This window comes from Malaclemys terrapin, chromosome 1 (genome assembly GCF_027887155.1).
Source record: "Malaclemys terrapin pileata isolate rMalTer1 chromosome 1, rMalTer1.hap1, whole genome shotgun sequence".
In the NCBI taxonomy this organism is placed as follows: Eukaryota; Metazoa; Chordata; order Testudines; family Emydidae; genus Malaclemys; species Malaclemys terrapin.
Window position 1 is genome coordinate 92,220,317 of NC_071505.1, and position 25,059 is coordinate 92,245,375.

At 44.8% G+C, this 25,059-nt stretch overlaps 1 protein-coding gene across 2 annotated transcripts; it reads right to left on the bottom strand.

Moving 5' to 3' along the window:
* Positions 1-1,664: 1,664 nt before the first annotated feature.
* On the bottom strand, positions 1,665-24,677 carry FAM83F (family with sequence similarity 83 member F). Of its 2 annotated transcripts, none has more exons than XM_054031180.1 (5): positions 24,177-24,677; positions 15,602-15,769; positions 11,530-11,651; positions 10,149-10,888; positions 1,665-5,677 (listed from the first exon to the last, which is right to left on the bottom strand). In XM_054031180.1, the coding sequence occupies exons 1-5, from the start codon at positions 24,618-24,620 to the stop codon at positions 5,613-5,615; spliced, it is 1,539 nt and encodes a 512-aa protein (XP_053887155.1). In that variant the 5' UTR covers positions 24,621-24,677; the 3' UTR covers positions 1,665-5,612. The 2 variants fall into 2 exon arrangements, with proteins under 2 accessions (XP_053887155.1, XP_053887161.1); XM_054031186.1 differs by having other exon boundaries at positions 10,332-10,888; positions 24,177-24,676.
* Positions 24,678-25,059: the final 382 nt, after the last annotated feature.

Here is a 25,059-nt window from a genome sequence, read left to right on the forward strand (position 1 = left end):
AAGTTAGAGCTGTGCTAAGAGTTAGGTAAAATGTTTCCCAGCCTGGCTGCAGGCACAAAGGCCCTGTGGCTACAGCTGTAGGTGTCTCCATCCCATGCCTCCTACCACCTCTGATCCAGCCTTTCCCAAACCTCTCACTATGGAATAGTCCTGCATTCCTCTGCAGACTGAGGACAAATAGGATCTTGTGACACGAACAGGTCATTAACTCCTGGAATGCTCACTGATTACATAAGAACACCTACCAAAAGTTTAAGGAAATTTGGGGGAAAAAAATCCAAGAATGGTATTCGGGATCGAGGAAGAAAAGGAAAGACTAGGTCAATATTATTGGTTTTCTTCGAGATTCTCGCTGAGGAGAGTGCAAGTGAAGAAAACTGACAATGGAAACCAACGGAGGGCTGCGCTGCTAGTAGATATAGATGGTTTGGGGTTCATGGAGCATTGATATGCTCTCCATAACAAGGAAACTGGATGAGGCTACTGCCATTTAGACATAAGGGTTGCACACCTCCCAAGCTGTGAACTGGCAATGATTGCTAAGCAGGCTTGAAAACACAGATAAGCAAAAGCTCCTCCCTTTCCTATCTTAAGTAGTTTTTCATGTCCTTCAACATACAGAAGTCAGACAGGCGATAGAATCATCGCAAAACGTAATCAGGAATAAAAAGCGTATTTCATGTACACAAAAAAAAAGAGTATTTCGTGAGGAAGAAAAGTTGAAGAGTTACTTAAACGTCAGCAATTATGATCTAGTGTGAATAGCTGAAAGGCAATGGGGGGTGATTGACTCTCACATTAAATGTCATTATTGATGGGTACAAATTACATAGGAGAGATGAAGAGGGAAGAAAGGATAGCACTTTGTCAAGAGTATTTACAACAGCAGCAAGATACAATTCAGCCACGAAGAGAGCAGCGTGAAAAATGAAAACACCTGAAGTGGGCATCTGCTACAGCCTACCCAACTGGAAGAGAGCGAGAATGAAAAAATTATGGAGCAACTCTCAAGGTACTCGAAACCACAGGGGACTGTACTCATAGGGAATTTTAACTGCTCAGACATCCATTAACAAATACAGCCAAACATCTGTCAAAGATCTTCCTATATTGCACAGAAGGCAAGTCTAATCTCTAACAAAGGGGCAGTGAGGGGAGGAAGAGAGAATCCTCTGGGAATAAGGTTAGACTCTAAAAAAAATTCCTGGAAACAAATTTCTGATTTCAACACCAGGTTTGTGCTGACAGTAACACACGACAGGGTACATGCTCACAGTGGATTCTCACTTGCCTTAGGCAGAACACCACATGGGAAGCTGCGTGGCTATTCCAGATATCTGCACACCTTGGAGGCACTAATGCACAATTCATATACGTAGTTATAATGGCTACCTGTACAACTTATGTACAAGAATACACAACAGTATAGTTTTATCAGATACTCACACAGCTGCTCTTTCTCCTGCAGTGCAGAGTTTGGAGGATGTTGTGGGGTTTGTATAAAATGTGATCCAAGAAAGTAGCTGTGACCGGGGGGAAGGAGGTGGGGACAAAACCAAACAAACTAAAAAACAACCCAGCTTTAATCAACTTATGTATAGAAAGGAAGTTATTGAAATTGTGAGAATAAATAAAGCAACACCAAAGAACACAAACTACCTGAATGGAACATGTTAGGAATTTGTTTATTTGACTCATAAAATGCATCTTTCATGATTCCTTGGCACATGTACACATTAAAGACACAAATAAGTACAATAAATTGGCACAATGTCAACCAAAGGACTCAGTCTCTCCCAGAAAAGAGAGCCCCAACTTTGTTATCCTATAGCAAAAGTCTGTGGATAAAGATAGGCTTCATGATGTGCCAGGAAGATCAGTGAACTCTGGCTCTGCTGGACCAAAGGGGAAGCAAGTTCCAAAGTTGAGGCACTCTCACTGGATTGACCGGGGCCAAAAAGTGCTAGAGTTGCTTCCTCACAATCTTCTTAAGTAATCTTCCCAAAAAGGAAGGTTAGACACATGGTTCTAATTGGCAATATCAGCATCAAAAGATGGCTTGTCCAGCAAGAGCCCAACCTAGGTTAATTGAGAACTGCTGCCATCTTGCCCTCCCTTAACGAGGTGCTGACTATCTTTGCACATGTCCCCGTCCCACCTCCCAACTACATTTTATCCATCAGAGGGGCAAGGGTCCATTTCACAAGTTGCAGGCCCTGAATTCCCCAAGCACTTTGAGAACCACAGTGAATACGGCTGGTCAGAATAAATCATGATTATCTCACCCATGCACAGACCTATTGCTATGGGAACAACCAGACTTATCTGCAGTGTAGAAGTAAGGAACCTGGCGTGCTAAAACATTCAGCTCTGCATTTGAGAGAAGATCGCCTGGATCTGCTGGGCTGTCTGCATCCCAGAAATGTTCCACTGACATTGTTAAGGAATGGGTTCAGAAGATGCGGCATTAGAGTGCAAGACAGCAAGTTTAGTGTAAATTAAGAAATCTAATAAATATTATTAAAATCTAGTTTTGTATAATAAGGCTGAAGAGTCCTATCAGACTCCAGAGATAAGGCATAAAACTAATTCCTGAGGCTACTAAAAATTGGAAGAAAAACAGACCAAAAAATTGTATGTGGCAGCTGGGTGTGACAAAACAAAAATGGACACTCAGACAAGATCTGCAGGGAAAAATAAGTACAGTAAAACAAGATGATCAAGTTTATGTTAGCCAGTGAGATTAACGGAAATAAGGGTTTTTATATCAAGTAATACCAAAGAGAAATTCAGTCCATTAATAACCGAGGCAGGAATGACATTAACAGCAAAGGAATGGCTGAGGTATTGATTTCCTTTTAAGTCTCTCTTAATTAGAAAAATAAGAAAAAGATATGTGGATAGTAATGAAGACCTTTAAAATATATTGATCAAAACCCGATACAAGACTATTTAAATCATCTTGTTGTTTGGTGAATTAGCTAGTGTATTTATTAAACCACATTTTAAAAAACAATACTTGGTCACAGAGAATAGGGAAGCACCAGAGGCTTGAAATCAGACAATCGTCTGACCAATTAGAAAGTGTATGAAAAGCAATCCTGGCCATGGTTAACTTAATTACTTTATCAGAGATTGAAGTTAAACAAATACAAGTAAAAAGAGAAAAATCTCCAAACAAAGAGGAAGATAATAGAACCAAGACAAACTAAGCCACCTCAGTTTAGAAGGAGCAAGCCATGTTAAATACTGGAAATACTCACATATGTGAGTAGCCCTGCTTAATTGAGTGGCACTACTCATGTATGAAGTTATTCATGTGTTTAAGTGATGGTGTAAACTGCTACCTGTGCTGTGTTACTGAGGAGGGGAAGCTTTATAAAGAGCTGCTGTTAGGTTAGAGTTGGTTGAACCAGTTGTAGGGGTACCGTCTGTTCCCAGGCTGGCTATACTGACTGGCAATCACTTTGTCAACTTACATTGGGGTGAGCATACCTAGTAGAATGAAGGAAAGATACCATGGCCAGCTTAAGGTCAAGTGAGGTTCTTGTGAGCATGTTCAGCAGTAGAAGCAGTTCACTTGTCATTGATATTAAATATACTGCACATGCTTATTGTAGCAGCTCATGACTGTTTGCTGTCCCTATAAATAAAAGTAGGGAGAGACAGAGAATTCCATTCATGTTCTTATACAAAATCCACCATCATGGTATTTGAGACCCAGACCTGGTGATAGGAAGAAATCTGCTACAATGAGCAACTTCCAGGCAGGGCATTGGCTGTGGACAGGACGCAATGAGGGGTATGGAATGGCTTCCATATGAAGAGAGATTAATAAGACTGGGACTTTTCAGCTTGGAAAAGAGACGACTAAAGGGGGGGGAGGTATGATTGAGGTCTATAAAATCATGACTGGTATGGAGAAAGTAAATAAGGAAGTGTTATTTACTCCTTCTCATAACACAAGAACTAGGGGTCACCAAATGAAGTTAATAGGCAGCAGGTTTAAAACAAACAAAAGGAAGTATTTCTTCACACAACGCACAGTCAACCTGTGGAACTCCTTGACAGAGGATGTTATGAAGGCCAAGACCATAATAGGGTTCAAAAAGAACTAGATAAATTCATGGAGGATAGGTCCATCAATGCCTATTAGCCAGGGTGGGCTGGGATGGTGTCCCTAGCCTCTGTTTACCAAAAGCTGGGAATGAGCGACAGGGAATGGATCACTTGATTATTACCTGCTCTGTTCATTCCCTCTGGAGCACCTGGCATTGGCCACTCTTGGAAGACAGGATACTGGGCTAGATGGACAATTGGTCTGACCCAATATGGCCGTTCTTATGTTCAATTGATCAGATTTTATCAATTGCAGGAAACTCCCTCATCATACAATCACAGTGATCAAAGACCCAGCAGAATATTTGGGATAGTTTATTTCTGGGTGGGTGTTCTTTGCTACAAATTCCAAGTACAACTGGAATGTGTGCTGAACTTTGTTCATTTTCATTAAAGAAATCATATTTCCTTTGCTGTGTTCAATAACGTGTTAGTACAAATATATTATTTATATTTAGGTGGTTATTTACCATTATGATGTATTTTTCTTACAAATCACTGAGGGTTTGTTGAAGGCAGCATATTGTGGTGATCTGCCTGCAAAAATTCACTCAAACACGTCAGGACAAAAAGCTAGTCCAAATACTGAATGAATCCAATGGGGGTGTGCACAATAACTGGTGTCTCCATATATTTATGGGATGGGAACCTCTATTTGGAAGTGGGAGGTTAACTAAAAATGGAAAGTAAGCCAGACGTTTAAAACTTTCACCCATCTCCCCTTGTCTTTTCAGCCTTCAAGACGTGTCCCTTTACCTACTCACTTTCCATTAAGATCAAGAGCACGGAATTAATGATTAAACTGATTTTATGATTCATCTCTTGTGGTCCTGTATAATCTTGCAGCACTCCTTGCTATCCCAGGTCTGGGACTCCACACGCACCTCGATCTTGGTCTGAAGCATTCCCTTATATTCCAAACCTTGTCTTCTCCTTAGGGGAAATTATTACCAAATCATTCAGCTCAGTTGACATGAAGTGAAGAGCTAGCATACTAACCCCCTGGTCTCTTCCAACCAAATCCACGTTCTTCATCCACTGAATCTTCTACCGGTCTCTGCTGATAACAGAAATCTATAGAAATCCATGGAAAAGGAAAATCCACATGATCTGCAGATTTCACAATTTTCTCCCAAATGATGCAATGCTGTCCTTTTGAGTCTGTAGCTAGATAGATTGAAATAGCTGCATTAAGAAGTGGAAAGCTCCCCTGCATTCATCTCAATGGGGCTTAGCTCCGAGTTTCAATTATCACAGTTAAATATTGACATTAACACTTTCACCGCTAATCCTTATATAGGAAGCACCCACATTTTTATGCTTTGTGCAACACGTGTGCTTTCACTGGAGGTGCAAGCTGCATCCTCGACATTACAATGGTTTGAAAGACCATTTGTCTGAGAACAAGTCTGCAGGTTTTAAATGGGTAAGAAGTCATACGTTCCATCAAATGCTCTTTTGGGGTCTTCAATTCTCCTGACATTCCTTCCAGATCAAGACATCACACAGGCTGACTGTTTGGTTTTATCCCCTGTGAGAGAGTTTGGGTTCATTTTACCTGTAATAATAATAATAAAAAAAGATTTTTATAAAAACTTTCAGCACACAACTTTCAACTCTCCCTCATTATATTGCTTGTTTTAGACCCACATTCACCCCTCTTGTGGGGGGGAAGGAGAAGGGGGAACCATCTCACTTTCTAACTGTGAAATCAGAAGACACCCAAAAAAAAAAAGGCAGACTCCAGAAACAAAAGGTGATAAAGCTTTATAATGACTAGAGAAATTAGCTCTATTTCCTGGTCTGTAGGCATGACAGCCTGAAATATGGACTCCTCAGCTCACAGAAGGCAAGAAAGGCCAGACCTGGTCACTGCTTGCTTGGGACACTTCCAAAGAGTTAGAGATGAAAAAAGGCTACTGGGTCAGCTTGTCCACCTGAGCAGAATAGCCTTAGTCCCTACAATACGTTCTGTAGTGCTTTACTCACTCTAGTTTCAAATGTCCAGAGTGATGGGCCTTCCAAAACTTTTCTTGAGACACAAATCTGGGGTGTAATAATCCCACAGTTAAGTGTGATATCTAGCCTAAATAGTCATGTTCTGTGTTTCATCCCATTATTCCTAATCATCCCTTGGCCACCACCCTCAACAGTTTCCTTCTTTCCCACTCCTCCCTGATGTCTGTACCCTTTAATACATACTTGTAAAGTTATCCCATCTCCCTTAGGCAGCGGATAGCTACACTAGATGTATTTCGTTCAACATAGAAGATGCCGGTGGGGGAGGCTGCTCAAGATCCAGGGATAACACATTTATTAAAAATGGAGTTCTCAAGCACTATAAATTGGAACATCGCCCTAGCAGAAATCCCAGTAAGTGGCGGCCAGGCTTCTGATCAGGGCATTACCCCCAGTCTTCACTGGTGAGACCTCTATAACCCACACGCTTTGTATCTAACTCTGGCTGTATCTAATTCTGATATAGTCTTCTGGAATGTAAACAGCCAGTAAGATTTTTCAAGCCCTACCACAAAGCTTACTTCTGTCCCTTCTTCGCTGTCTTCTCTTACTATTGATTGAGCCTGAGTCACATAGACTGCTAGAGGCCAGGACAGTTTCTCTCAGATAGTGATCAGCACAAGCAATGGGAATCTGGTCTTTCTATGTATTTATACGAGGTCATGTGTCTCTATAGTTAAATATAATTAATAGTGACTTTAGAGCAGTGGTTATCAAACTTTTGTACGGGTGACCCCTTTCACATAGCTAGCCACTGAATGCGACCCCCTCCCTTATAAATTAAAAACACTTTTCTATATATTTAACACCATTATAAATGCTGGAGGCAAAGCGGGGTTTAGGATGGAGGCTGACAGCTCCCGACCCCCCGACGTAATAACCTTGCGACGCCCAGAGGGGTCCCGACCCCCAGTTTGAGATCCTTGCTTTAGAGGATGTGTGCACAGGTAAGCCCAAAGGGTTAATACATGCTTGCATGAATCTTTAAAAAAAATATATACACATCTAATTCAAAGTATGAAGCTTTGGATAACTGCATTCAAAGCACCTGTTGTATTCCAACCTTCCCCTGCCGCCTCAAACATAGCACTGCAGCATTCCTCACTTAGGCCTACATTGAGCCAAGCTTGGAGTTTTAAAATGAAGCCAGTCCCAAAATTATCTGAGTAGTAAGAAGTGCCTCACATTTTCTTGAAGCACAAATGCCACTCCACATCCATGCCTAAGAAGTTTTATTAAACCCTCAAGCAGCATGTTACTAACAAAGAAACCACATGATCTTATTAATGTAAACCTTGTTCTCCTCTTTTCCCCTAGTCCCCACTTCTCAAGTGTTACCTTGGGGCCTGAACCTTACTCTTGGAGTAGCTACATTGATTAGAGAAGGTTGCAAGATCAAGCTCTTTGACTATAAGCATCTTGGGGCAGAGACTGTGATCCAAATTCTAAGGCAATGTTTAAGTTATATCCCTCCTCCACCCTTATATTCAGACTCTCTTAGATCCACTTGCACCCATTGTTGTGGTGTCAGGTCACCTACACTTTTGAACCAGCACCTCTTTAGTATTTGTATAAACCTAAATAAGAGACCCACATGCAGAAGTGACCCTAGCTATTTTGCCACCCACTCCCTGCCTGCCCAAAAAAGGCCAGCCAATCATAGCAGAGGTAAAAAAAGCCCAGCAGCACAATGCTACTTGGAAGTTTGTACCCAGGGTGACTGCCCTACTCATCTCCCCCCACAAACTCAAAATGTAGGCCGCTCACATGATCACCAAGTTCACTGCTGACTTGAGATTTCTAAGATTTTTGCTGCATTTACTTTATAAATTGATACTAAGTACAAACTTCGAGTGAGTTTTCTTTTTACCATCTCATCATTCATATACTACCCCAAATTGTGGTAGGTGACTTACAGCAGTGGTTCTCAACCTTTCCAGACTACTGTACCCCTTTCAGGAGTCAGATTCGTCTTGCGTACCCCTAAGTTTCAATTCACTTAAAAATTACTTGCTTACAAAATCAGACATAAAAATACGAAAGTGTCACAGCCACACTATTACTGAAAAATTGCTTATGTTCTAATTTTTACCATATAATTATAAAATAAATGAATTGGAATATAAATCTTGTACTTACATTTCAGTGTATAGTCTATACAGCAGTATAAACAAGTCATTGTCTGTATGAAATTTTAGTTTGCACTGACTTTTTATGTAGCCTATTGTAAAACTAGGCAAATATCTTGATAAGTTGATGTACCCCCTGAAAACCTCTGAGTACCCCCAGGGTACACGTGCCCGTGGTTGGAACCACTGGCTTACAGTACTGATAGGAAGACACAGCTCATGCCCTAGAAAGGCAACAGCTAGAGTCAGGGGTTAGAAATATGGGGTCTCTATCACTTTGAATTGCCTCTTTAGAGAGACAGGTGGGAAAACAGACTCAACAGTTCTCTAGTTTTGTCACTAGAGGGTACTGCAAGCCCTTAGGTCAACCCATCTGATTCCAATAAATCTATAGATTTCCTTCCTCCGTGGAAGGGGACCAGCAGAGTACCTAACATATACTAGCTGTGCAGAGAATATGCAGTCACTTGAGATGGGGGAGGGGGGGAGGGGGGGGCTCACTCCCAACTTCCCAAATTCTAAGGGTGCCCTCCAAAATGAATCTATTGTGGTCCAGACTAGACTATTCACATCTTGTTTCAATCTGTTTTAAGTAGCTTTGGGATTTAAATCTCTCTCGTGAGGCAGAAATATTTCTAAGAATCCAACTGATGACTATTTTTTAATCTCATCTTTCTCCCCAATACCCTCCTCATTTTCTTAAGTCTCTCTCCATTTTTCAAAAATGGCAGTTTCAGGCTTATCAAATCTCCCCTCTTCCCCCACGCCAAATGTCCCATTTCACATTCTTTTGGGCATAGAATGATCCCTGATTAAGATGGGTCAGGAAGAAATTACTCCCCTAAAGCAGGGATCCCCAAAGTGTAGGGTGCAACCCTTGGGGGGGCAAAGAGGAATGTTCAGGGGGTGCGGCAGTGCCTGGGACTCTGCCCTCAATTGCAGCCCCCGACCCGTGGCTCCAGCCCCGCTCCCGGCCCCAGCCCCAACCATGGGGGAGGGCGGGTGGGCAGACTGGGTAACAGGGGGTGGGGGTGACCGAAAAAGTTTGGGGACCACTGCCCTAACTTAATTTATTCCCCTGCTATATGAGGTGTTCTGGTTTTGCAACTCTCTCCACAGCATCCAGCATGGGTCACTGTCAAAGAGGGAGACTAGCCTGGAAAGTCTATAGGTTTGTTCCAGTATGTCAACATCTAAACCTTTCAGGAACTAGTGTGTGAAGGGGATTTGCCAGTTCTGAATTCACTTGAGTCACTGAAACCTAACCTGGACAAAGCCACTAAAGGACATGTCGCAAGCACTGATCATGGCTATGTTGTGATAAGTCCCTAGGTTCTAATTCCATGATGATCTCCCCAATGTTTGATTGGGGGGGGATGGAGAAGGAGTAGATTATGTAGGATTCCCCCACTCTGTATTCCCTCCCACCATGACCTTGTCATAGTAACTCTATATCCAGTCAAGTAAAGCTGAGTAGGTTAGCTGGTAGGAGACATCTAAAACCTGTCTGTGCAACTGTGCGCTGCCAGTAGGGTCCCTGAAGTACAACAGGGTTCTCTGCTAGCATCTAGGAGGGCTGTGAACTACTAATGCTGCTTCAGCCGGGAAGCAAAGTACCTGTGCCTGGAACCTTTTTACATGGGGAGGTGGGGAATGAGAAAGAGATTCACCCTCCCCACCTCGAGACCATCAGAGGAAGTCACATGAGAAGTGTGAGTTTCACAAAATTTCCCTTTAAAAATGCCTGCAAGATGATTTTGTTTCATTGGCCTCAGTTGCTCTCCTTGTCATTTTAAGGCAGAGAGGAAAAGAAATGGTTGGAGCTGCCCTTACATTCCTGGACTGGGGGAGCCCAGGGGAACCGTGGTGGAGGAGGTTTACCTGAGGTGCCCGCACTACTCCGAATGCTGACAGGGCTGAAGCTGATCAGGTCCTCACCTGTCGTCTTCACAATCTCAAACTCTTCGCCTGAGATTCCCCCACTGGCAAAAGAATTGGCCTCAGTGTTCATGACTGGGGGCCGTTTAGCTTTCCTGCTGAAAAACTCGCTGCCAAACCTCTTACCCTGCTTGGAGTTGGCTTCCCCGTTGGCAACAGAACTGCCAGCCTCCTCATCCTTCTTGGTGTCATGAATGGACTCCCTGGATTTGGATTTACGTTTCGGATCCCGATGGAAGAAGGAGAACAATCTCTGGGGACTCCGGTTCACTCTCCCCAAGTTCTCGAGAGGTGGCAGAATTTCTGGTAGCACCTGCTCCACCGTGATCAAGTCATTCAGAAACTGATTCAGCCGCTTCTTTGACTCACTTTCCTCCTCATTCTTTTCCAGTTTCTCCTGTGCCTCCTGCCTCTGGCGCGAAGCCCAGAACATTTCACCAGGGGCAGCCCCTGTCACCAGACCATACTTGGGGTTGATCACCTTACGAGACACAGTGGAGGAGCGAAACTCCGATATCCCAGCTCCTGAATGAAAAGGGCTAGCAATGTTCAGCTCCTTGTAGAGATTGACCTCCTCGGAGATGGCGTAGAGCTCACGAAACTCTATGTCAAACATCTCCACATTCTGTCCCGTCAACAACAGGAGGATGTTTCTGTCGATGTGGGATGAGCTCCAAGTGAAACTGGCAGAGAGAAGCCACTGTTAGATTTTTGCATGGAGATAGGGAGACCTGACACCTCTCCAACCCCCAAATGACCACCTCTGAACTCTCAGCATTCAGAAACACATGGCACTGCAACGATGTGACGAGTATCTGACTTGATACTGGAGTGGCATGGTATATAATTTTTAAGTCTGTTCTTTATTGTACAGATGGAAAAATCTGGTAGAGAAAGCTGTGTGACCTTAAAGTACAGTTCCCCCATCTGGACAAGGACAATGGTAACCACACAACCTGCTGTTGCTGAATTGGCAGGAGGGCTCTCAATACTGCCCAGCTAACCTCTTCTAGATAGCAAACTGGCCAAAGTGGATGCTGGGGAATCCCATTTGGCCTTTGGTTGGTGAGGAGGAGGAATTCTCTCATTCAGTGGAACGTTCTGTTGACATAGAGATACTCTATCCTCCAAAAGTCAGTTCTGTGTTCTCTCTCGCACATCAGACTTCTACAAAGAGCTCAACTGGACACAGCAGCCTATCTAGGAAATGGACTGGACAACTGTTAGGGAATAAAAAAAGGAGACTGCTCCCTACCTCTCCTAGGTAAAGCATGGGGTAGACCTTATACAAAGAACAGGGGTATGTCCTGGGTGAGTGACCCACCTGTAGGACCCAGTGGCCACTTGTTCACCATCCACCATCAGGAACCGGGAGGCCAAGATGCCTTTGATCTTCCCTGATGGCATATAGAACCCAACTCCCGTCACAAAACGTACACGAATGTTCTAACAGGAAGGTGAAAAAACAAATCACAACAAATCGTGCATATAGATAATCAGATAATCCCCCATCTCCAGGCACCACCACCCCAGTCATCTCATCTCACCTCATCCCATGCTAGAGCTTATTTCACATTGGCCAACAGAATTCAGAAAGGTTGCCGAAGGGATAATCCAAGACAGAATGTACTTCTGCCGTCTGTCCCAGCTGGTCACTTATTTTCTATACAGGTATCTCTCCTCCATCAATCTGTAGGCCTGTCCAATAGGTTAAAATGTGCTTGCAACTCTGCCTGTCCCACTCACCTATTCGTCCCAGCACTCAGAAGTCTAAAATGCAGGTGGGACAAAGCTTCCAAAATCTAAGGGAAGAAAATGATCCTCAGTCCCCAATGCTGAGCTGCAGCCTCAGGAGACCCAACCCAGGTGGGGGAGTGAATCAACAGTGGCATTTTTGCACTCTCTGAATCCTGGGTCCACCCCAGTCACCCATAAGCCACTCTGCCAGCCGAGACTAGCTAGAGCACAGTGCATTGTGGCCACATAAATTCCTAACCCCGGCATATTCCTAAGTAGACTAGAAAAATGCTGACTTAAGGCTATATGCCTTTCAGTGTCAGACGTCTGTCTGCACATAACATACAAGAACAGAGATTTGAGTACACAAACAAGTGCTCTGCTGATTAGACCTATGTCATATGTTTAAAGAACCACGCGGCCCTGGCTGTACCCAGACTGGATTTCCAGCCATAGGTGAACTTACTGTGACCAAAGGAATCCAGAATTCTTTTAAAATCCTAGTTTTCTGAATATAATATGTAATTTTTAATCTGTTCATCATATCTGTTGTATTTAATCTGTTCAATAGAAATGCTGAAGTGTCAGTACAAATTCTGACTAATAATCATAATACTTGCAATCATATACTACTTGGTATGTTTGAAGTGCTGTGCAGACATTAGCTAACTAACCATCACAATACCCCTATAAGTATTATTACTCTATGTCACGGATGGGGAACCTGAAAAAGTCAAAGTGACTTGCTCAAGGCCTCATAGTGAGTCATGTGTGTGGGATGCTGAATGCAGGTCAGGGAGAGCACATCAGAAGCAGGGTGTCCTGTTTGGTGTTTATTATAACATTTTTATCCATCTGGTTTTTCACTGAAGACCTTTTTCTATTTAACCAACCTGGATTTTGCTGTATGCCAGTCAGTAGCCCATGATCTGCAAACAGAATTACCTCATTTTTTCAAATCAGTCAAAAAAGGTACAAGAAGTTATGTGACTTCTTTACCAGGAAGCAATCTGTCTATTGAGAGCGGTCTGTGTGAGCACAAAGCCAGACGTGTTACAACAGTATTTAGAAAGTGGAGGTTTCACTGGATTTGCACATTGCAATTCCTGCTTTTGGTAAACAGAAGTCAAATTTGATTTTCTTTTAATTACTGTGATCTAAAAATGACTCTTTACATGGGCACAGAGGGAGTAGAAAGATACAACAAAATAATCACACAAATATCCTTTAACAGTGCAGAGACAAAGATATATCTATATGTCTTCATGTGCAGAAAACACAAATAGCATGCAATTTAGTGAATATACCACATCAACTACCTCCAAAAACTTATATTTCTAGAATGTCTCTTACTTTGAAAGATCTCAGGGTATTTAAAGATGGATAAATAAACTAGACAGAGGGAACAGGATCCCTCCACTGAAATGCACTCACCTCTAGAATGGAGTACTACCATGCTATTAAATAGCTTAAGGGTATGTCTACATTTGAGCTGGGAGGTGTGATTCCCAGTTTGTGCAGACATACCCATGATAGCTCTGATCAAGTTAGCACTTAAAAATAGCAGTGTGTTGGCAGCAGCCTAGGTGGCCTCTCAAGTTAGCTGCCCCAAGTACAATCTCGCCCAACTCCCTGGGTAGGTACTTAGGCGACTAGCCTGAGCTGCTGGGGACACATTGCTATTTTTAGGTGCTAACCCCTAAGCTAGGAATCACACCTCCCAGTTTAAATGTAAATGTACCCTAAGAGAAAGAATACGATATCCAGTTGAAGCAGAGTGCAATTACCTAAATTAAAATATGGTCAGAACAGTTAAAGAGTTTTTAAAAAAATCAGAGTGCTATGGGGTCATTTAATGATTGCAACTAATCAACGTCTTGGTGTTACAGCTCACTTGGAAGATGGCACTTCCAGCAGCAGACCACCCCCTCTTACCAGGCCAGAACCTTAGTTCAATGTGAACACAGGGGAAAGTGCCATCTATTCAGTCATTAGCACCACAACTTCTTGCAGAATGCTGGTGTTCCTTGAAGGACTCCCATTCAAGTACTGATCTAGCTTGATCCTGCTTAACCTGTAACATCTGAGGGAAACCCAGCAAAAGGTGATATGGCTACCTGCTATTTAGCTGGGTGAAAGTAAAAACTACTATCCCTGAGAAGGAGATCAACAGAGGTCTGACTGCATTGCGAGGCTGGCAGTGAAGCCCACTCATGGGGGAATAAGGCTGAACTCAAGTATTGAAGTCTCCCCCAATGGCAGCAGGAAGCTAAGTATAAAAGGGGAGTGTAGCCGTTAAACACTTTTTGGGGGAAAAAAAAGCAGAGGACAAGTCTAGACCTCAGCTAGAAGCAGCCCTCCACTTTGTATCCATTTAGAAACCTCTGGTTGCAGAAGCCTTGTTTTTATCCACTACACTCAGGCTTCAGAAAATCATATTCTTTGTATTTGAATTCGCTTTGCAATTACTTCAACCAAAGGAAATCTGGTTTTCACCCTGAGCAATGACCAATGATTTCCTGCTAGGAATCAAAGCAGGCTGGTCATGGCCTCACAGCGGGTTATGGTATGTACATGGAGGGGATCTTTCTGTGTCTCTCTCTTTAATGTGAAAAATTTCCTACTGCTTACCCACTAATCCTCAGCAGGTAGACTAGACTCAGACCCTTATTCCAGTTCTGTGACACCGGTACATGAACATACTGTAACTGACATCGTCTTGGTGCATATAGGCCTGAGCAGTGATGCACAAAAATTAGTGACCTCTACGCACAAACCCTGGAGGCAAGCTCTGTAGGCACTCCCATTAGGAGAGCCTCTGGGGTACCTCCCATGCAATGCCTTCACCCAGGAAAAACACTCACACACATATTGGGGTCACAAAATTAGCAGGGAGCTTTAGTCCCAGTCTGACTGAGATAATAGAAGTGAGTTCAGTAAAGTAACGAGACAGAATTAGATGACAGTCAGACAAACAAAATTGACAGGCCCAAATAAGAGTCAGAGAATGACTGAGACCTTTCGGTTCTAGATCAGCTGGAATCCCTGCTCCAGAGGCACATGATTCTCCATGACAAAGTTCTCTCCAATCAGGGATGCTTAGGTCAGTCAGGCACAAACCCTCCTCAGGCCCCTTCCTACTCAGAGCTCCCCCTCGAAGGTCATTCCTCTGTCTTCTCCTGCTCCACTCAGCCCCCAAAAAACATTTTCTTACTCTCCTGCTTTCCAATATGGCTCCAGTCCACAGCTCCCCTCTGCCAATCAGAGCACATTGCAGCTAGAAGGGACTCAGTTGTCCATCCAAACAATCTCTGATCCACCCCAGAACTGCAGCAGCTCAGCCCCCTTCTGGATACACAAAGGCCTTTTAAGCTCTGGCCTGATCTATACTGAAAAGTTAAATCGACCAGGCTACATCATTCAGAGCCGTGAAAAATTTTACACCCTTAACACCATAGTTAGGTTGGCCTAATCTCCAGTGTAAACATGGCTAAGTGGAAGAAAGAATTCTTCAGTCAACCTAGCTACTGCTTCTTGAAAAAATGAACTATATTGACAAAAAAATCCCCTTTTGTCGACGTAGGAAGTGTCTACACTTGGGCATTACAGCGGAACATCTGTAGCGTAGACATGGCCTCCATTGTACCACAATATCTTACCTGGATCTGGAAGCTATTGAGATTCATACACTTGCACATCTCCAGGAAGAACTTCACACCCTCCTCATCTAGGATTATATAGACTGGGATCCGGCGCTTGTATGCTGCGTCCACAATATCCTGGAAGATGTCCCGGTCTGTAAACAGATCCATTACCACGGCAATGATCTGGAAGTAAGGATCAGGCAGAAAGAGAGGCAAGTAAAATACAGTATTAGAGATAGGGTTGAGATGGGGACATGCAAACACACTAATATAAAACAAAAGAGTATGGGTGCCAGGCCAGCTGGGTAGAGAGTATACTCAAGGCAGACTAAAGCGTGAGAGAAACACATGCCTGAACACAATTTAGTAACCTCATTACTTCATGGCATGGCTCCCAATGCCTGCACATGTACATGGAAAGAGTTTGTTAGTTCTTGTTGGGACCTCTCTTGTCATTTCCAGGGAATGCTGCATATTAATCACAAGTTTCAGAGTAACAGCCGTGTTAGTCTGTATCCGCAAAAAGAAGAACAGGAGTACTTGTGGCACCTTAGAGACTAACAAATTTATTAGAGCATAAGCTTTCGTGGACTACAGCCCACTTCATATGCATCCGAAGAAGTGGGCTGTAGTCCACGAAAGCTTATGCTCTAATAAATTTGTTAGTCTCTAAGGTGCCACAAGTACTCCTGTTCTTCTTTTTGCATATTAATCAGAGGCTTGAAGAACAACACAGCCAGCTGCCCAGTTTTCATCTCCACTGTGAGACCTCTCCACCATGTGTGTCTCACAGTGATTTATCTATATGTGAAGAGACCCTGGAAAACCAAGGTTCACCTGCTCAGCACAAGGGACCCAAGAAATTGTAGGCAGAGGAGACAGAATACTAAGGGTGTGGGGAGAAGGGGGATTTTGTTTTTCAGTTCCACAGATTCCCCTGAGAACTCTCCTACCTGGGCTGGGTTCACAAGGAACGCATATCTATATCTGACCTATGGGGTTCAAACATACCTGCTCATATTTATAACAACAGAGATGGTTTGGCATTCAGTTCTGCATTTGTTGGTGCTACAAGTATCCTCCCCACCCCCTTTCACTTTAAATGCCCAACAGGATACATTTTTCCAACACAGACTTTATAAAAAACAATGGAAAAAGCTACATTAACATGCTGTTAAACTCACAAAAGTCTGAACAGTCAGTGGTTACAGGTAATTACAAAGCAAGAAGATTGTTGGCACCCTTTACAATATAGGAAGGTGATCTCAAAGGGCTTTTCTCTGTGGTCCACACCCTACTCTGTTCTCCCTTTTTAAAACACTAGAAATATCAAGTCCCAACTTGCCTCTTCTTCCTGAAAGACTTTACCCAGCCTTTGGAAGGCTGTGAATGAATCACCACAGGAAGCTGCTGCTTTCCTAGTCTCATTCATTTACAGTGGGCATGTAAACTTGGGCAGTCAGAGGCCCCCTGCCTACACTAGGCTGGGAACAGAGTTGTCTGTATAAAGTTTAAATTCCATGGGCGCCATTCACAATGGCCAGCTGCATTGTGTTAAACAGAGGTAGCATGAAACTATTTTAAACTCTTTTAAAAACCAGTCAGGCAGTATGGGTCCCAGCTCAGTGCAGAGAAGAGCCCCTTTCCTTCAGCTGAAGGTTGGAAGGGGCCCAACTCAGGTTTCAAGGGGTAGTAACTACAGCAGGGTAAATAATCCTCACTAGAGAGGCAAACTGAATCTGGGAAAGAGATTGCCCTTGTATGCGCCAAACCATGCCACAGCATAAGAACGGCCATACTGGGCAGACCAAAGGTTCATCCAGCCCAGTACCCTGTCTACCAACAGTGGCCAATGCCAGGTGCCCCAGAGGGAGTGAACCTAACAGGTAATGATCAAGTGATCTCTCTCCTGCCATCCATCTTCACCCTCTGACAGAGGCTAGGGACACCGTTCCTTACCCATCCTGGCTAATAGCCAATAACGGACTTAAAGTCCATGAATTTATCTAGTTCTCTTTTAAACCCTGTTATAGTCCTAGCCTTCACTACCTCCTCAGGTAAGGAGTTCCACAGGTTGACTGTGCGCTGTGTGAAGAAGAACTTCCTTTTATTTGTTTTAAACCTGCTGCCCATTAATTTCATTGGTGGCCCCTAGTTTTTATAATATGGGAACAAGTAAATAATTTTTCCTTATTCACTTTCTCCACACCACTCATGATTTTATATACCTCTACCATATCCCCCATTAGTATCCTCTTTTCCAAGCAGAAAAGTCCTAGCCTCTTTAACCTCTCTGCATATGGGACCCACTCCAACCCCCTAATCATTTTAGTTGCCCTTTTCTGAACTTTTTCTAATGCCAGTATATCTTTTTTGAGATGAGGAGACCACATCTGTACGCAGTATTCAAGATGTGGGTGTACCATCGATTTATATAAGGGCAATAAGGTATTCTCCATCTTATTCTCTATCCCTTTTTTAATGATTCCTAACATCCTGTTTGCTTTTTTGACTGCGGCCGCACACTGCGTGGACATCTTCAGAGAACTATCTATGATGACTCCAAGATCTCTTTCCTGATTAGTTGTAGCTAAATTAACCCCCATCATATTGTATGTGTAGTTGGGGTTATTTTTTCCAATGTGCATTACTTTACATTTATCCACATTAAATTTAATTTGCCGTTTTGTTGCCCAATCACTTAGTTTTGTGAGATCTTTTTGAAGTTCTTCACAATCTGCTTTGGTCTTAACTATCTTGCGCAGTTTAGTATCATCTGCAAACTTTGCCACCTCAATGTTTACCCCTTTCTCCAGATCATTTATGAATAAGTTGAATAGGATTGGTCCTAGGACTGACCCTTGGGGAACACCACTAGTTACCCCTCTCCATTCTGAAAATTTACCATTTATTCCTACCCTTTGTTCCCTGTCCTTTAACCAGTTCTCAATCCATGAAAGGATCTTCCCTCTTATCCAATGACAACTTAATTTACGTAAAAGCCTTTGGTGAGGGACCTTGTCAAAGGCTTTCTGGAAATCTAAGTACACTGTGTCCACTAGATCCCTCTTGTCCACATGTTTGTTGACCCCTTCAAAGAACCATAGTTAATAGTTCCACAGTTTCACATTTGAGTTCTTTCAGAACTCTTGGGTGAATGCCATCTGGTCCCGGTGACTTGTTACTGTTAAGTTTATCAATTAATTCCAAAACCTCCTCTAGTGACACTTCAATCTGTGACAATTCCTCAGATTCGTCACCTACAAAGGACAGCTCAGGTTTGGGAATCTCCCCCAACATCCTCAGCCATGAAGAATGAAGCAAAGAATTGGCAGACTCTCTTTTTCCTCACCATACAGACAGGGACTTACCACTGCCAAAGACCATTGCTCCACCAAACCCGTTCTGTTAGCAGAGGATTACACAGCATTTTCTTAAAAGAGAGACAGCTTCCAGTATACTTAGCTACATGTATTTGCCACAGGTGATCAGTGATTAGAGAGTGAATAAGCTATACACACAACCACCTCTGTGACATGGGGCCAAACATGGCCAGCTAGTGGCAGAACACTGACTGCCCTGTCATCAGATAGGATCTGGGCTGGAGTTCCTGGTGCAAAGGTGAAGCCAAAGTTCACCTGCTGGGGGGGAGGGAAGGAGGAGGGTTAGTGCTATGTGCCATCATGCAGAGGACCTAGATATCATTCCTAGTCTCTCAATGCCTGGCCATTGTCAGTCCTGCTAATAATAGGGAAACATTTTACAGATTTCTCACAGTTGTGGACACTGATTTAGCTCCAGTATTAACAACATTGTGAGCCCTAGGTTAGATAGCCTGCCAATTGCTGCTTCAGTTTTAACCAAACTTGTCAATTACACCTGTTCTGAGTAAGACTACATGCTGTGGTTAATAGTACACCTCTACCCCAATATAATGCGGTCTGATATAACGTGAATTCGGATACAACGTGGTAAAGCAGTGCTCTGGGGGATGGGGCTGCTTTACCTCGTTATATCCGAATTTGTGTTACCGCAAGCGGTTCATCTGCGCCCCCCCGTTACTTGCTGCGGCCCTCCCCAGGACCCCCCCGCCCCAGCTCACCTCCGCTCCGCCTTCTCCTGCAAGCGCGCCACAGCTCCGCTTTTCCCCAGTCTCTACATAAAAGAATAAATAAATGCTCAGCTCCGCTTCTCCTCCCTCCCAGGCTTGCTGATTGGCGCGGCAAGCCTGGGAGGGAGGGGGGAGAAGTGGAGCTGCGGCGCGCTCGTGGGAGGAGATGGAGCGGAGGTGAGCTGGGGCGGGGGGGCCCGGGGAGGGCTGCAGCAAGTAATGGTGGGCGCAGAGGAACCGCTCCCTGCTCCAGCCCATCTCCGCCTCCTCCCCTGAGTGCGCCACCACCGCTCCGCTCCCCCCCCATATGCGGAATGAATTTTGTTATGTGCACCAATATGAAGGTGATGTGTAACATCACCTTCATATTGATGCACATAACAAAATTAATGTGGTGGGGGTGGGGCTGAGAAGTTTGGAGTGTGCGAGGGGGCTCAGGGCTGGGGCAGAAGGTGGGGTGCAGGGGTGTGAGGGCTCCGGCTGGGGGTGCGGGTTCCGGGGTGGGGCCAGGGATAAGGGGTTTGGGGTGCCCAATCACCCCAGGGCTGAAGCCCGAGTCCCCGCGCCTTGCGCTCCCCGCAGGTGGGTCGAGAACTCACCTTGCTTCTGCAGCATTGTGCCCCACCTGTCTCCAGAAGTGCTGCAGGGCAGCGCATGCAGGAGCAACAGGGGAGGGAGAAAGGGAGGGGAAGAGACTGATATTCCCCCCCGACCCTCCATCAACGCCCAGGAGGCTGTCATGGCCAGGGCCGGCTCCAGGCACCAGCTTCTCAAGCAGGTGCTTACGGCGGCCGCTCCGGACAGGGGCGACACATCCAGGTATTCGGCGGCAATTCGGCGGACGGTCCCTCACTCCGCCTGGGAGCGAAGGACCTCCTGCCAAATTGCCGCCGCAGATCGCGGCGTTTGTTTGTTTGTTTGTTTGTTTTGTTTTGGCTGCTTGGGGCGGCCAAAACCCTGGAGCCGGCCCTGGTCATGGACGCACTTGAGAAACACTGGACTAGACTCTAATGATTACTTCTTTGCAGAAAAGCTGGGCGCACGTTCCAGCTTGGTTCTCTGACTTCCCAGCAGAAATGGAGTGTTGCAGGTACAAGCCTGTAGCCAGAGGGCAAGTACTCTATGCTGCCACACACACTCCTTGTTTGGGCAGCTCATTCCCCTGGGGCCTGGGAGTGCTGCTGAGTCCAAACACCATTTGTTAACAGTACGACTGTCGATTAATCGCAGTTAACTCATGCGATTAACTAAAAAAAAATTAATCGTGATTAAAAAAATGAATCACAATTAATCACAGTTTTAATTGCGCTCTTAAACAACAGAATACCAATTGAAATGTATTAAATATTTTTGGATGTTTTTCTACATTTTCAAATATATTGATTTCAATTACAACACAGAATATAAAGTGTACAGTGCTCACTTTATATCATTTTTTATTAAATATGTGCACTGTAAAAATGATAAACAAAAGAAATAGTATTTTGCAATTCACCTCCTGGAAGTATTGTAGTGCAATCTCTTTCTTGTGAAAGTGCAACTTATAAAGGTAGATTTGTTTTGTTTTGTTACATAACTGCACTCAAAAACAAAACAATGTAAAACTTTAGAGCCTACAATTCCATTCAATCCTACTTCTTGTTCAGCCAATTGCTAAGACAAACAAGTTTGTTTACATTTACAGGAGATAATGCTACCTGTTTCTTATTTGCGTCACCTGAAAGTGAGAACAAGTGTTTGCATGGCACTTTTGTAACCAGCATTGCAAGGTATTTACGTGCCAGATATGCTAAACAGTCATATGCCTCTTCATGCTTCGCCACCATTCCAGAGGACAGGCTTCTATGTTGATGATGCTCGTTATAACAAATAATGCATTTATTAAATTAGTGACTGAACTCCTTGGGGGAGAATTGTACGTCTCTGGCTTTCTGTTTTACCTGCATTCTGCCATATATTTTATGTTATAGCTGGTGTTGAAGGTGTTTTGCAGGTTTCCTTTGAGGACAAGGACTGAGGGGTCAGATATGGAGTGATAATTTTGTGAAAAGTGTTCACCCATGGGTAATTGGTATTTTAATCTTTTATCATTTTTCTGTGCAAAAAGTTAATTTGAGAGCATAGTGATTATCTGGTTTCATCCACATAGTTGTTTTGGGGGCATTTAGTGCACTGCATGAGGTACACCACGTTATGATAGACACATGTAGGACCCACGGATCTTGAAAGGTGTGATGTGGGGGGTACTGGTCATTGTAGTGGTGGAGATATAACAGATGCAAAACCTGCAGATGTTCTGGCAAGGTCTGGTGGTGCTTTGAGTCCTGGTCTGTGGTGAACTTGCTTCTGAGAAGCTTGGTAAGTTGTTAGAAGGCCAGAAAAGGGGGGGGGGGGGGACTTGCGAAAAATTTCTTTCAGGATGTGGTTCCCATTGAGTATGGATTGTAATTGTTTAATGATACCCGATATGGGTTCCAGTGTGGGGTGGAGGGTGACAAATAGGGGTGATAGAGGGTTTTTTCCCCCCTGTATTGAAGTAGGTTCTCTCAGAGTATCTAAGCAAGCTGTTCCACCATGTATTTAGCTGTGACACTCTGAGTACCTTTCCCAGACCTGAAGAGGAGCTCTGTGTAGCTCGAAAGTGTGTCTCTCTCACCAACAGAAAGTGGTCCAATAAAAAAATATTACTTCACCTGCTGTCTCTAATATTCAGGACCAACATGGCTACACCAATGCTCTCTAGGTCAGCTCACATGAGTATAACAGGCAGGTTTATCTAAATAGGGTCAGTAAATGTTCAATGGGTGTTTAACATGCAATCACCTTCCAACTGGGAGTGGCACAGGTTTTTCAGTTTCTCCAAGTCAGCAAAACCAAAAAACCTCCCAGCAACTTTTGGCCTTCAGGCACAGATGCTGAAACAACCCAATTCCTCACCACCCTGTCCTTTGTCTAGACATTTACCCCAGTGCATGCTACCAACTCAGAATAAAAACATTTCACAGCCACTTTGCATTGGTGTGTGACTACATAAGGTGCAGGTGAACAATTAATTAGGCCTTCATTATTCAAAGTGAGTGAAAGGGGTCAGGGGAGAAGGGGAATATGTAGTTTGAAGAGGGAATCTTTTCAGAAAACTGCTTCCTATCCTATCTCACCTAGCAGTTTCATAGTGAAAATCTTTGCAAGAGGTGTGTGTATATGGGGAGACACAAATGGCTTCCATTACCCACAGAAAACAGCAGGAAGGGGAGGGATCAAGTAGCCTTCCCATTTGCCACTTTTGAAAGTGCCAACACCAATGGAAACCTGTGCAAGAAGAGAAGCCATTTTAAGTAGAATCTCTTTCTTGGAAGTCTCAGCTCAGCTGACATGAGAAATACTCTTGATACATCCGTGTTCCATGCAAACTTTTGGAATCTTCCTATTGGTTTGTTTTCGTGGCAGAGAAGAACGTCATTAACAACAGTTCTCTCTCCCCAAAAGATAAATACAACTATGTATTGGCTCAAATCCAACTGTTTAGCAATCAAGACTGGATTAAGAGAGCATTCAACCACTAAACTATAGATTTAGAAATCCATCAACAAACGAATCTATCTAAATTTACAGAGTTTAAATAGTTTTACCTATATATGAGAGAAAGACAATTGAAACAGACTCAAAATATGTGATTGTCTGAGCCACTGACTCAAACTGACAGTACAAAACGGGGTTTTATATCAGCTGCCCATTAACAATGGGGTATCCAGTCCTGGATATAGATTCTTGATGGAGTCACTTCGGCAAAACTTATATTTTGATTAGCAGTAAAGTATCATGAGACGCTGGATAGGACATTAGTAGGTTATAAATCCTGGGGGCCCATAGTTAACTGTCTCCTATTTGCCTTGCATGGTGTCAAGTATCAAGGGGTAGCCGTGTTAGTCTGTATCCACAAAAACAACAAGGAGTCTGGTGGCACCTTAAAGACTAACAGATATATTTGGGCATAAGCTTGTGTTGGTAAAAATCCACTTCTTCAGATGCATTAGTCTTTAAGGTGCCACCGGACTCCTTGTTGTTTTTGTCTCCTATTTGACACAGCAAGGAAAGAAAATCGATTTGTTGTTGGGGTGGGGATGGTGGGGTGTTTTCCCCTCTCCTTTTTCCATCCATGATAACCCTCAAGTTCAAGCTCCTTCTCAGAATCCTTTACAGTGAGGCTCTGTCTGCCTATGGGACAGCGCCTGTTCCTGCAGTATTCACGCTCTTCACAGGAGGTGCGAGAAAATTGTCTCAGTGGATGGCGAAGTTAAGTGCTGCTGCCCTCTGAGAAGAGGAAATCAATGGAAACAAGCCACTGAGCAGATCCGCTTCCGCAGGAGACGGAGCACCAGGAGGCGGTGGGAGCGCGTGATGCCGCAGCCCGCAGGGGGAAAGGACCCACTCCCAGTGCTTTGGGGTGATGAAGTGAGCGGGGGGAGGGGACACACCTACCCTCTGTGCCTGCTGGATCAGCTCCCGAATGACCTGTTTGAGGTGCGGCGCGTTCTCCTCCTTCCTGGGGTGGGTGAAGAGACTCACCCGGCTGATGCCCCGGTAAAAGTTCTTGTCCGTCCAGCCCAAGTCCAGCGGCGGCACCTCCGTGTCGGAGCACTCCGGCCAGTAGGCCAGCGAGACGCCTTCGCCGCCGGCCCCACCGCCCTCCAGGTGCGCATCGTAGCGGCGCCAGTCGTCCGGCAGGGCTCGCAGCTCGCGGCTGGAGAGGAAGTCCCGCAGCTGCCCCTTCTGCAGCTGCTCCCGGTAGCCCGGCTCGCCTTTGGCGACCAGCTCCTGCAGCGCCCGGCGCTGCCCCTCGCTGTAGTAGAACCTGGCCTGGGCCTCGGTCACCTTCTCGTTCACGTGCGTGTCGTCCAGGCAGATCAGCTGGGAGTCCGCCATACTCGCCGCTCACCTGCTGCCACCCGGGCCAGGAGACGGGGCGGGGCCGCCTCACCTGGCCGCGGCCGGCGCCCGCCCAGCTGGTGGAGCGGTGGCTGGGGGCGGGCTTGTCCCGGCGCCTCTGTCCCCGCGCCGCGCAGTTACCTAGCTCTGTTGCAACCCAGCTCTGTTGCAACCCCTGCCCTTCGGGGCAGCGCGGGGCCTGCTCCCGGGATGGGCTGGCCTGGCCAGGCCAGCCCCTGCCAAAACCTGGGGCACCACCCAGCCTGCACGCAGGGGTGTCCGTGGAGGGATCAGTGCCCGTGGAGCTGGGGGACAGGGCAATGCTTTGTGATTGGCCTGCAAAGACCCCTTGAAGCCACACGTCTTTAGATAAGGGCATGGACTCACTGGCCACCCCTCAGCAGGGCCAGCTCCAGGCACCAGCTAGTCAAGCAGG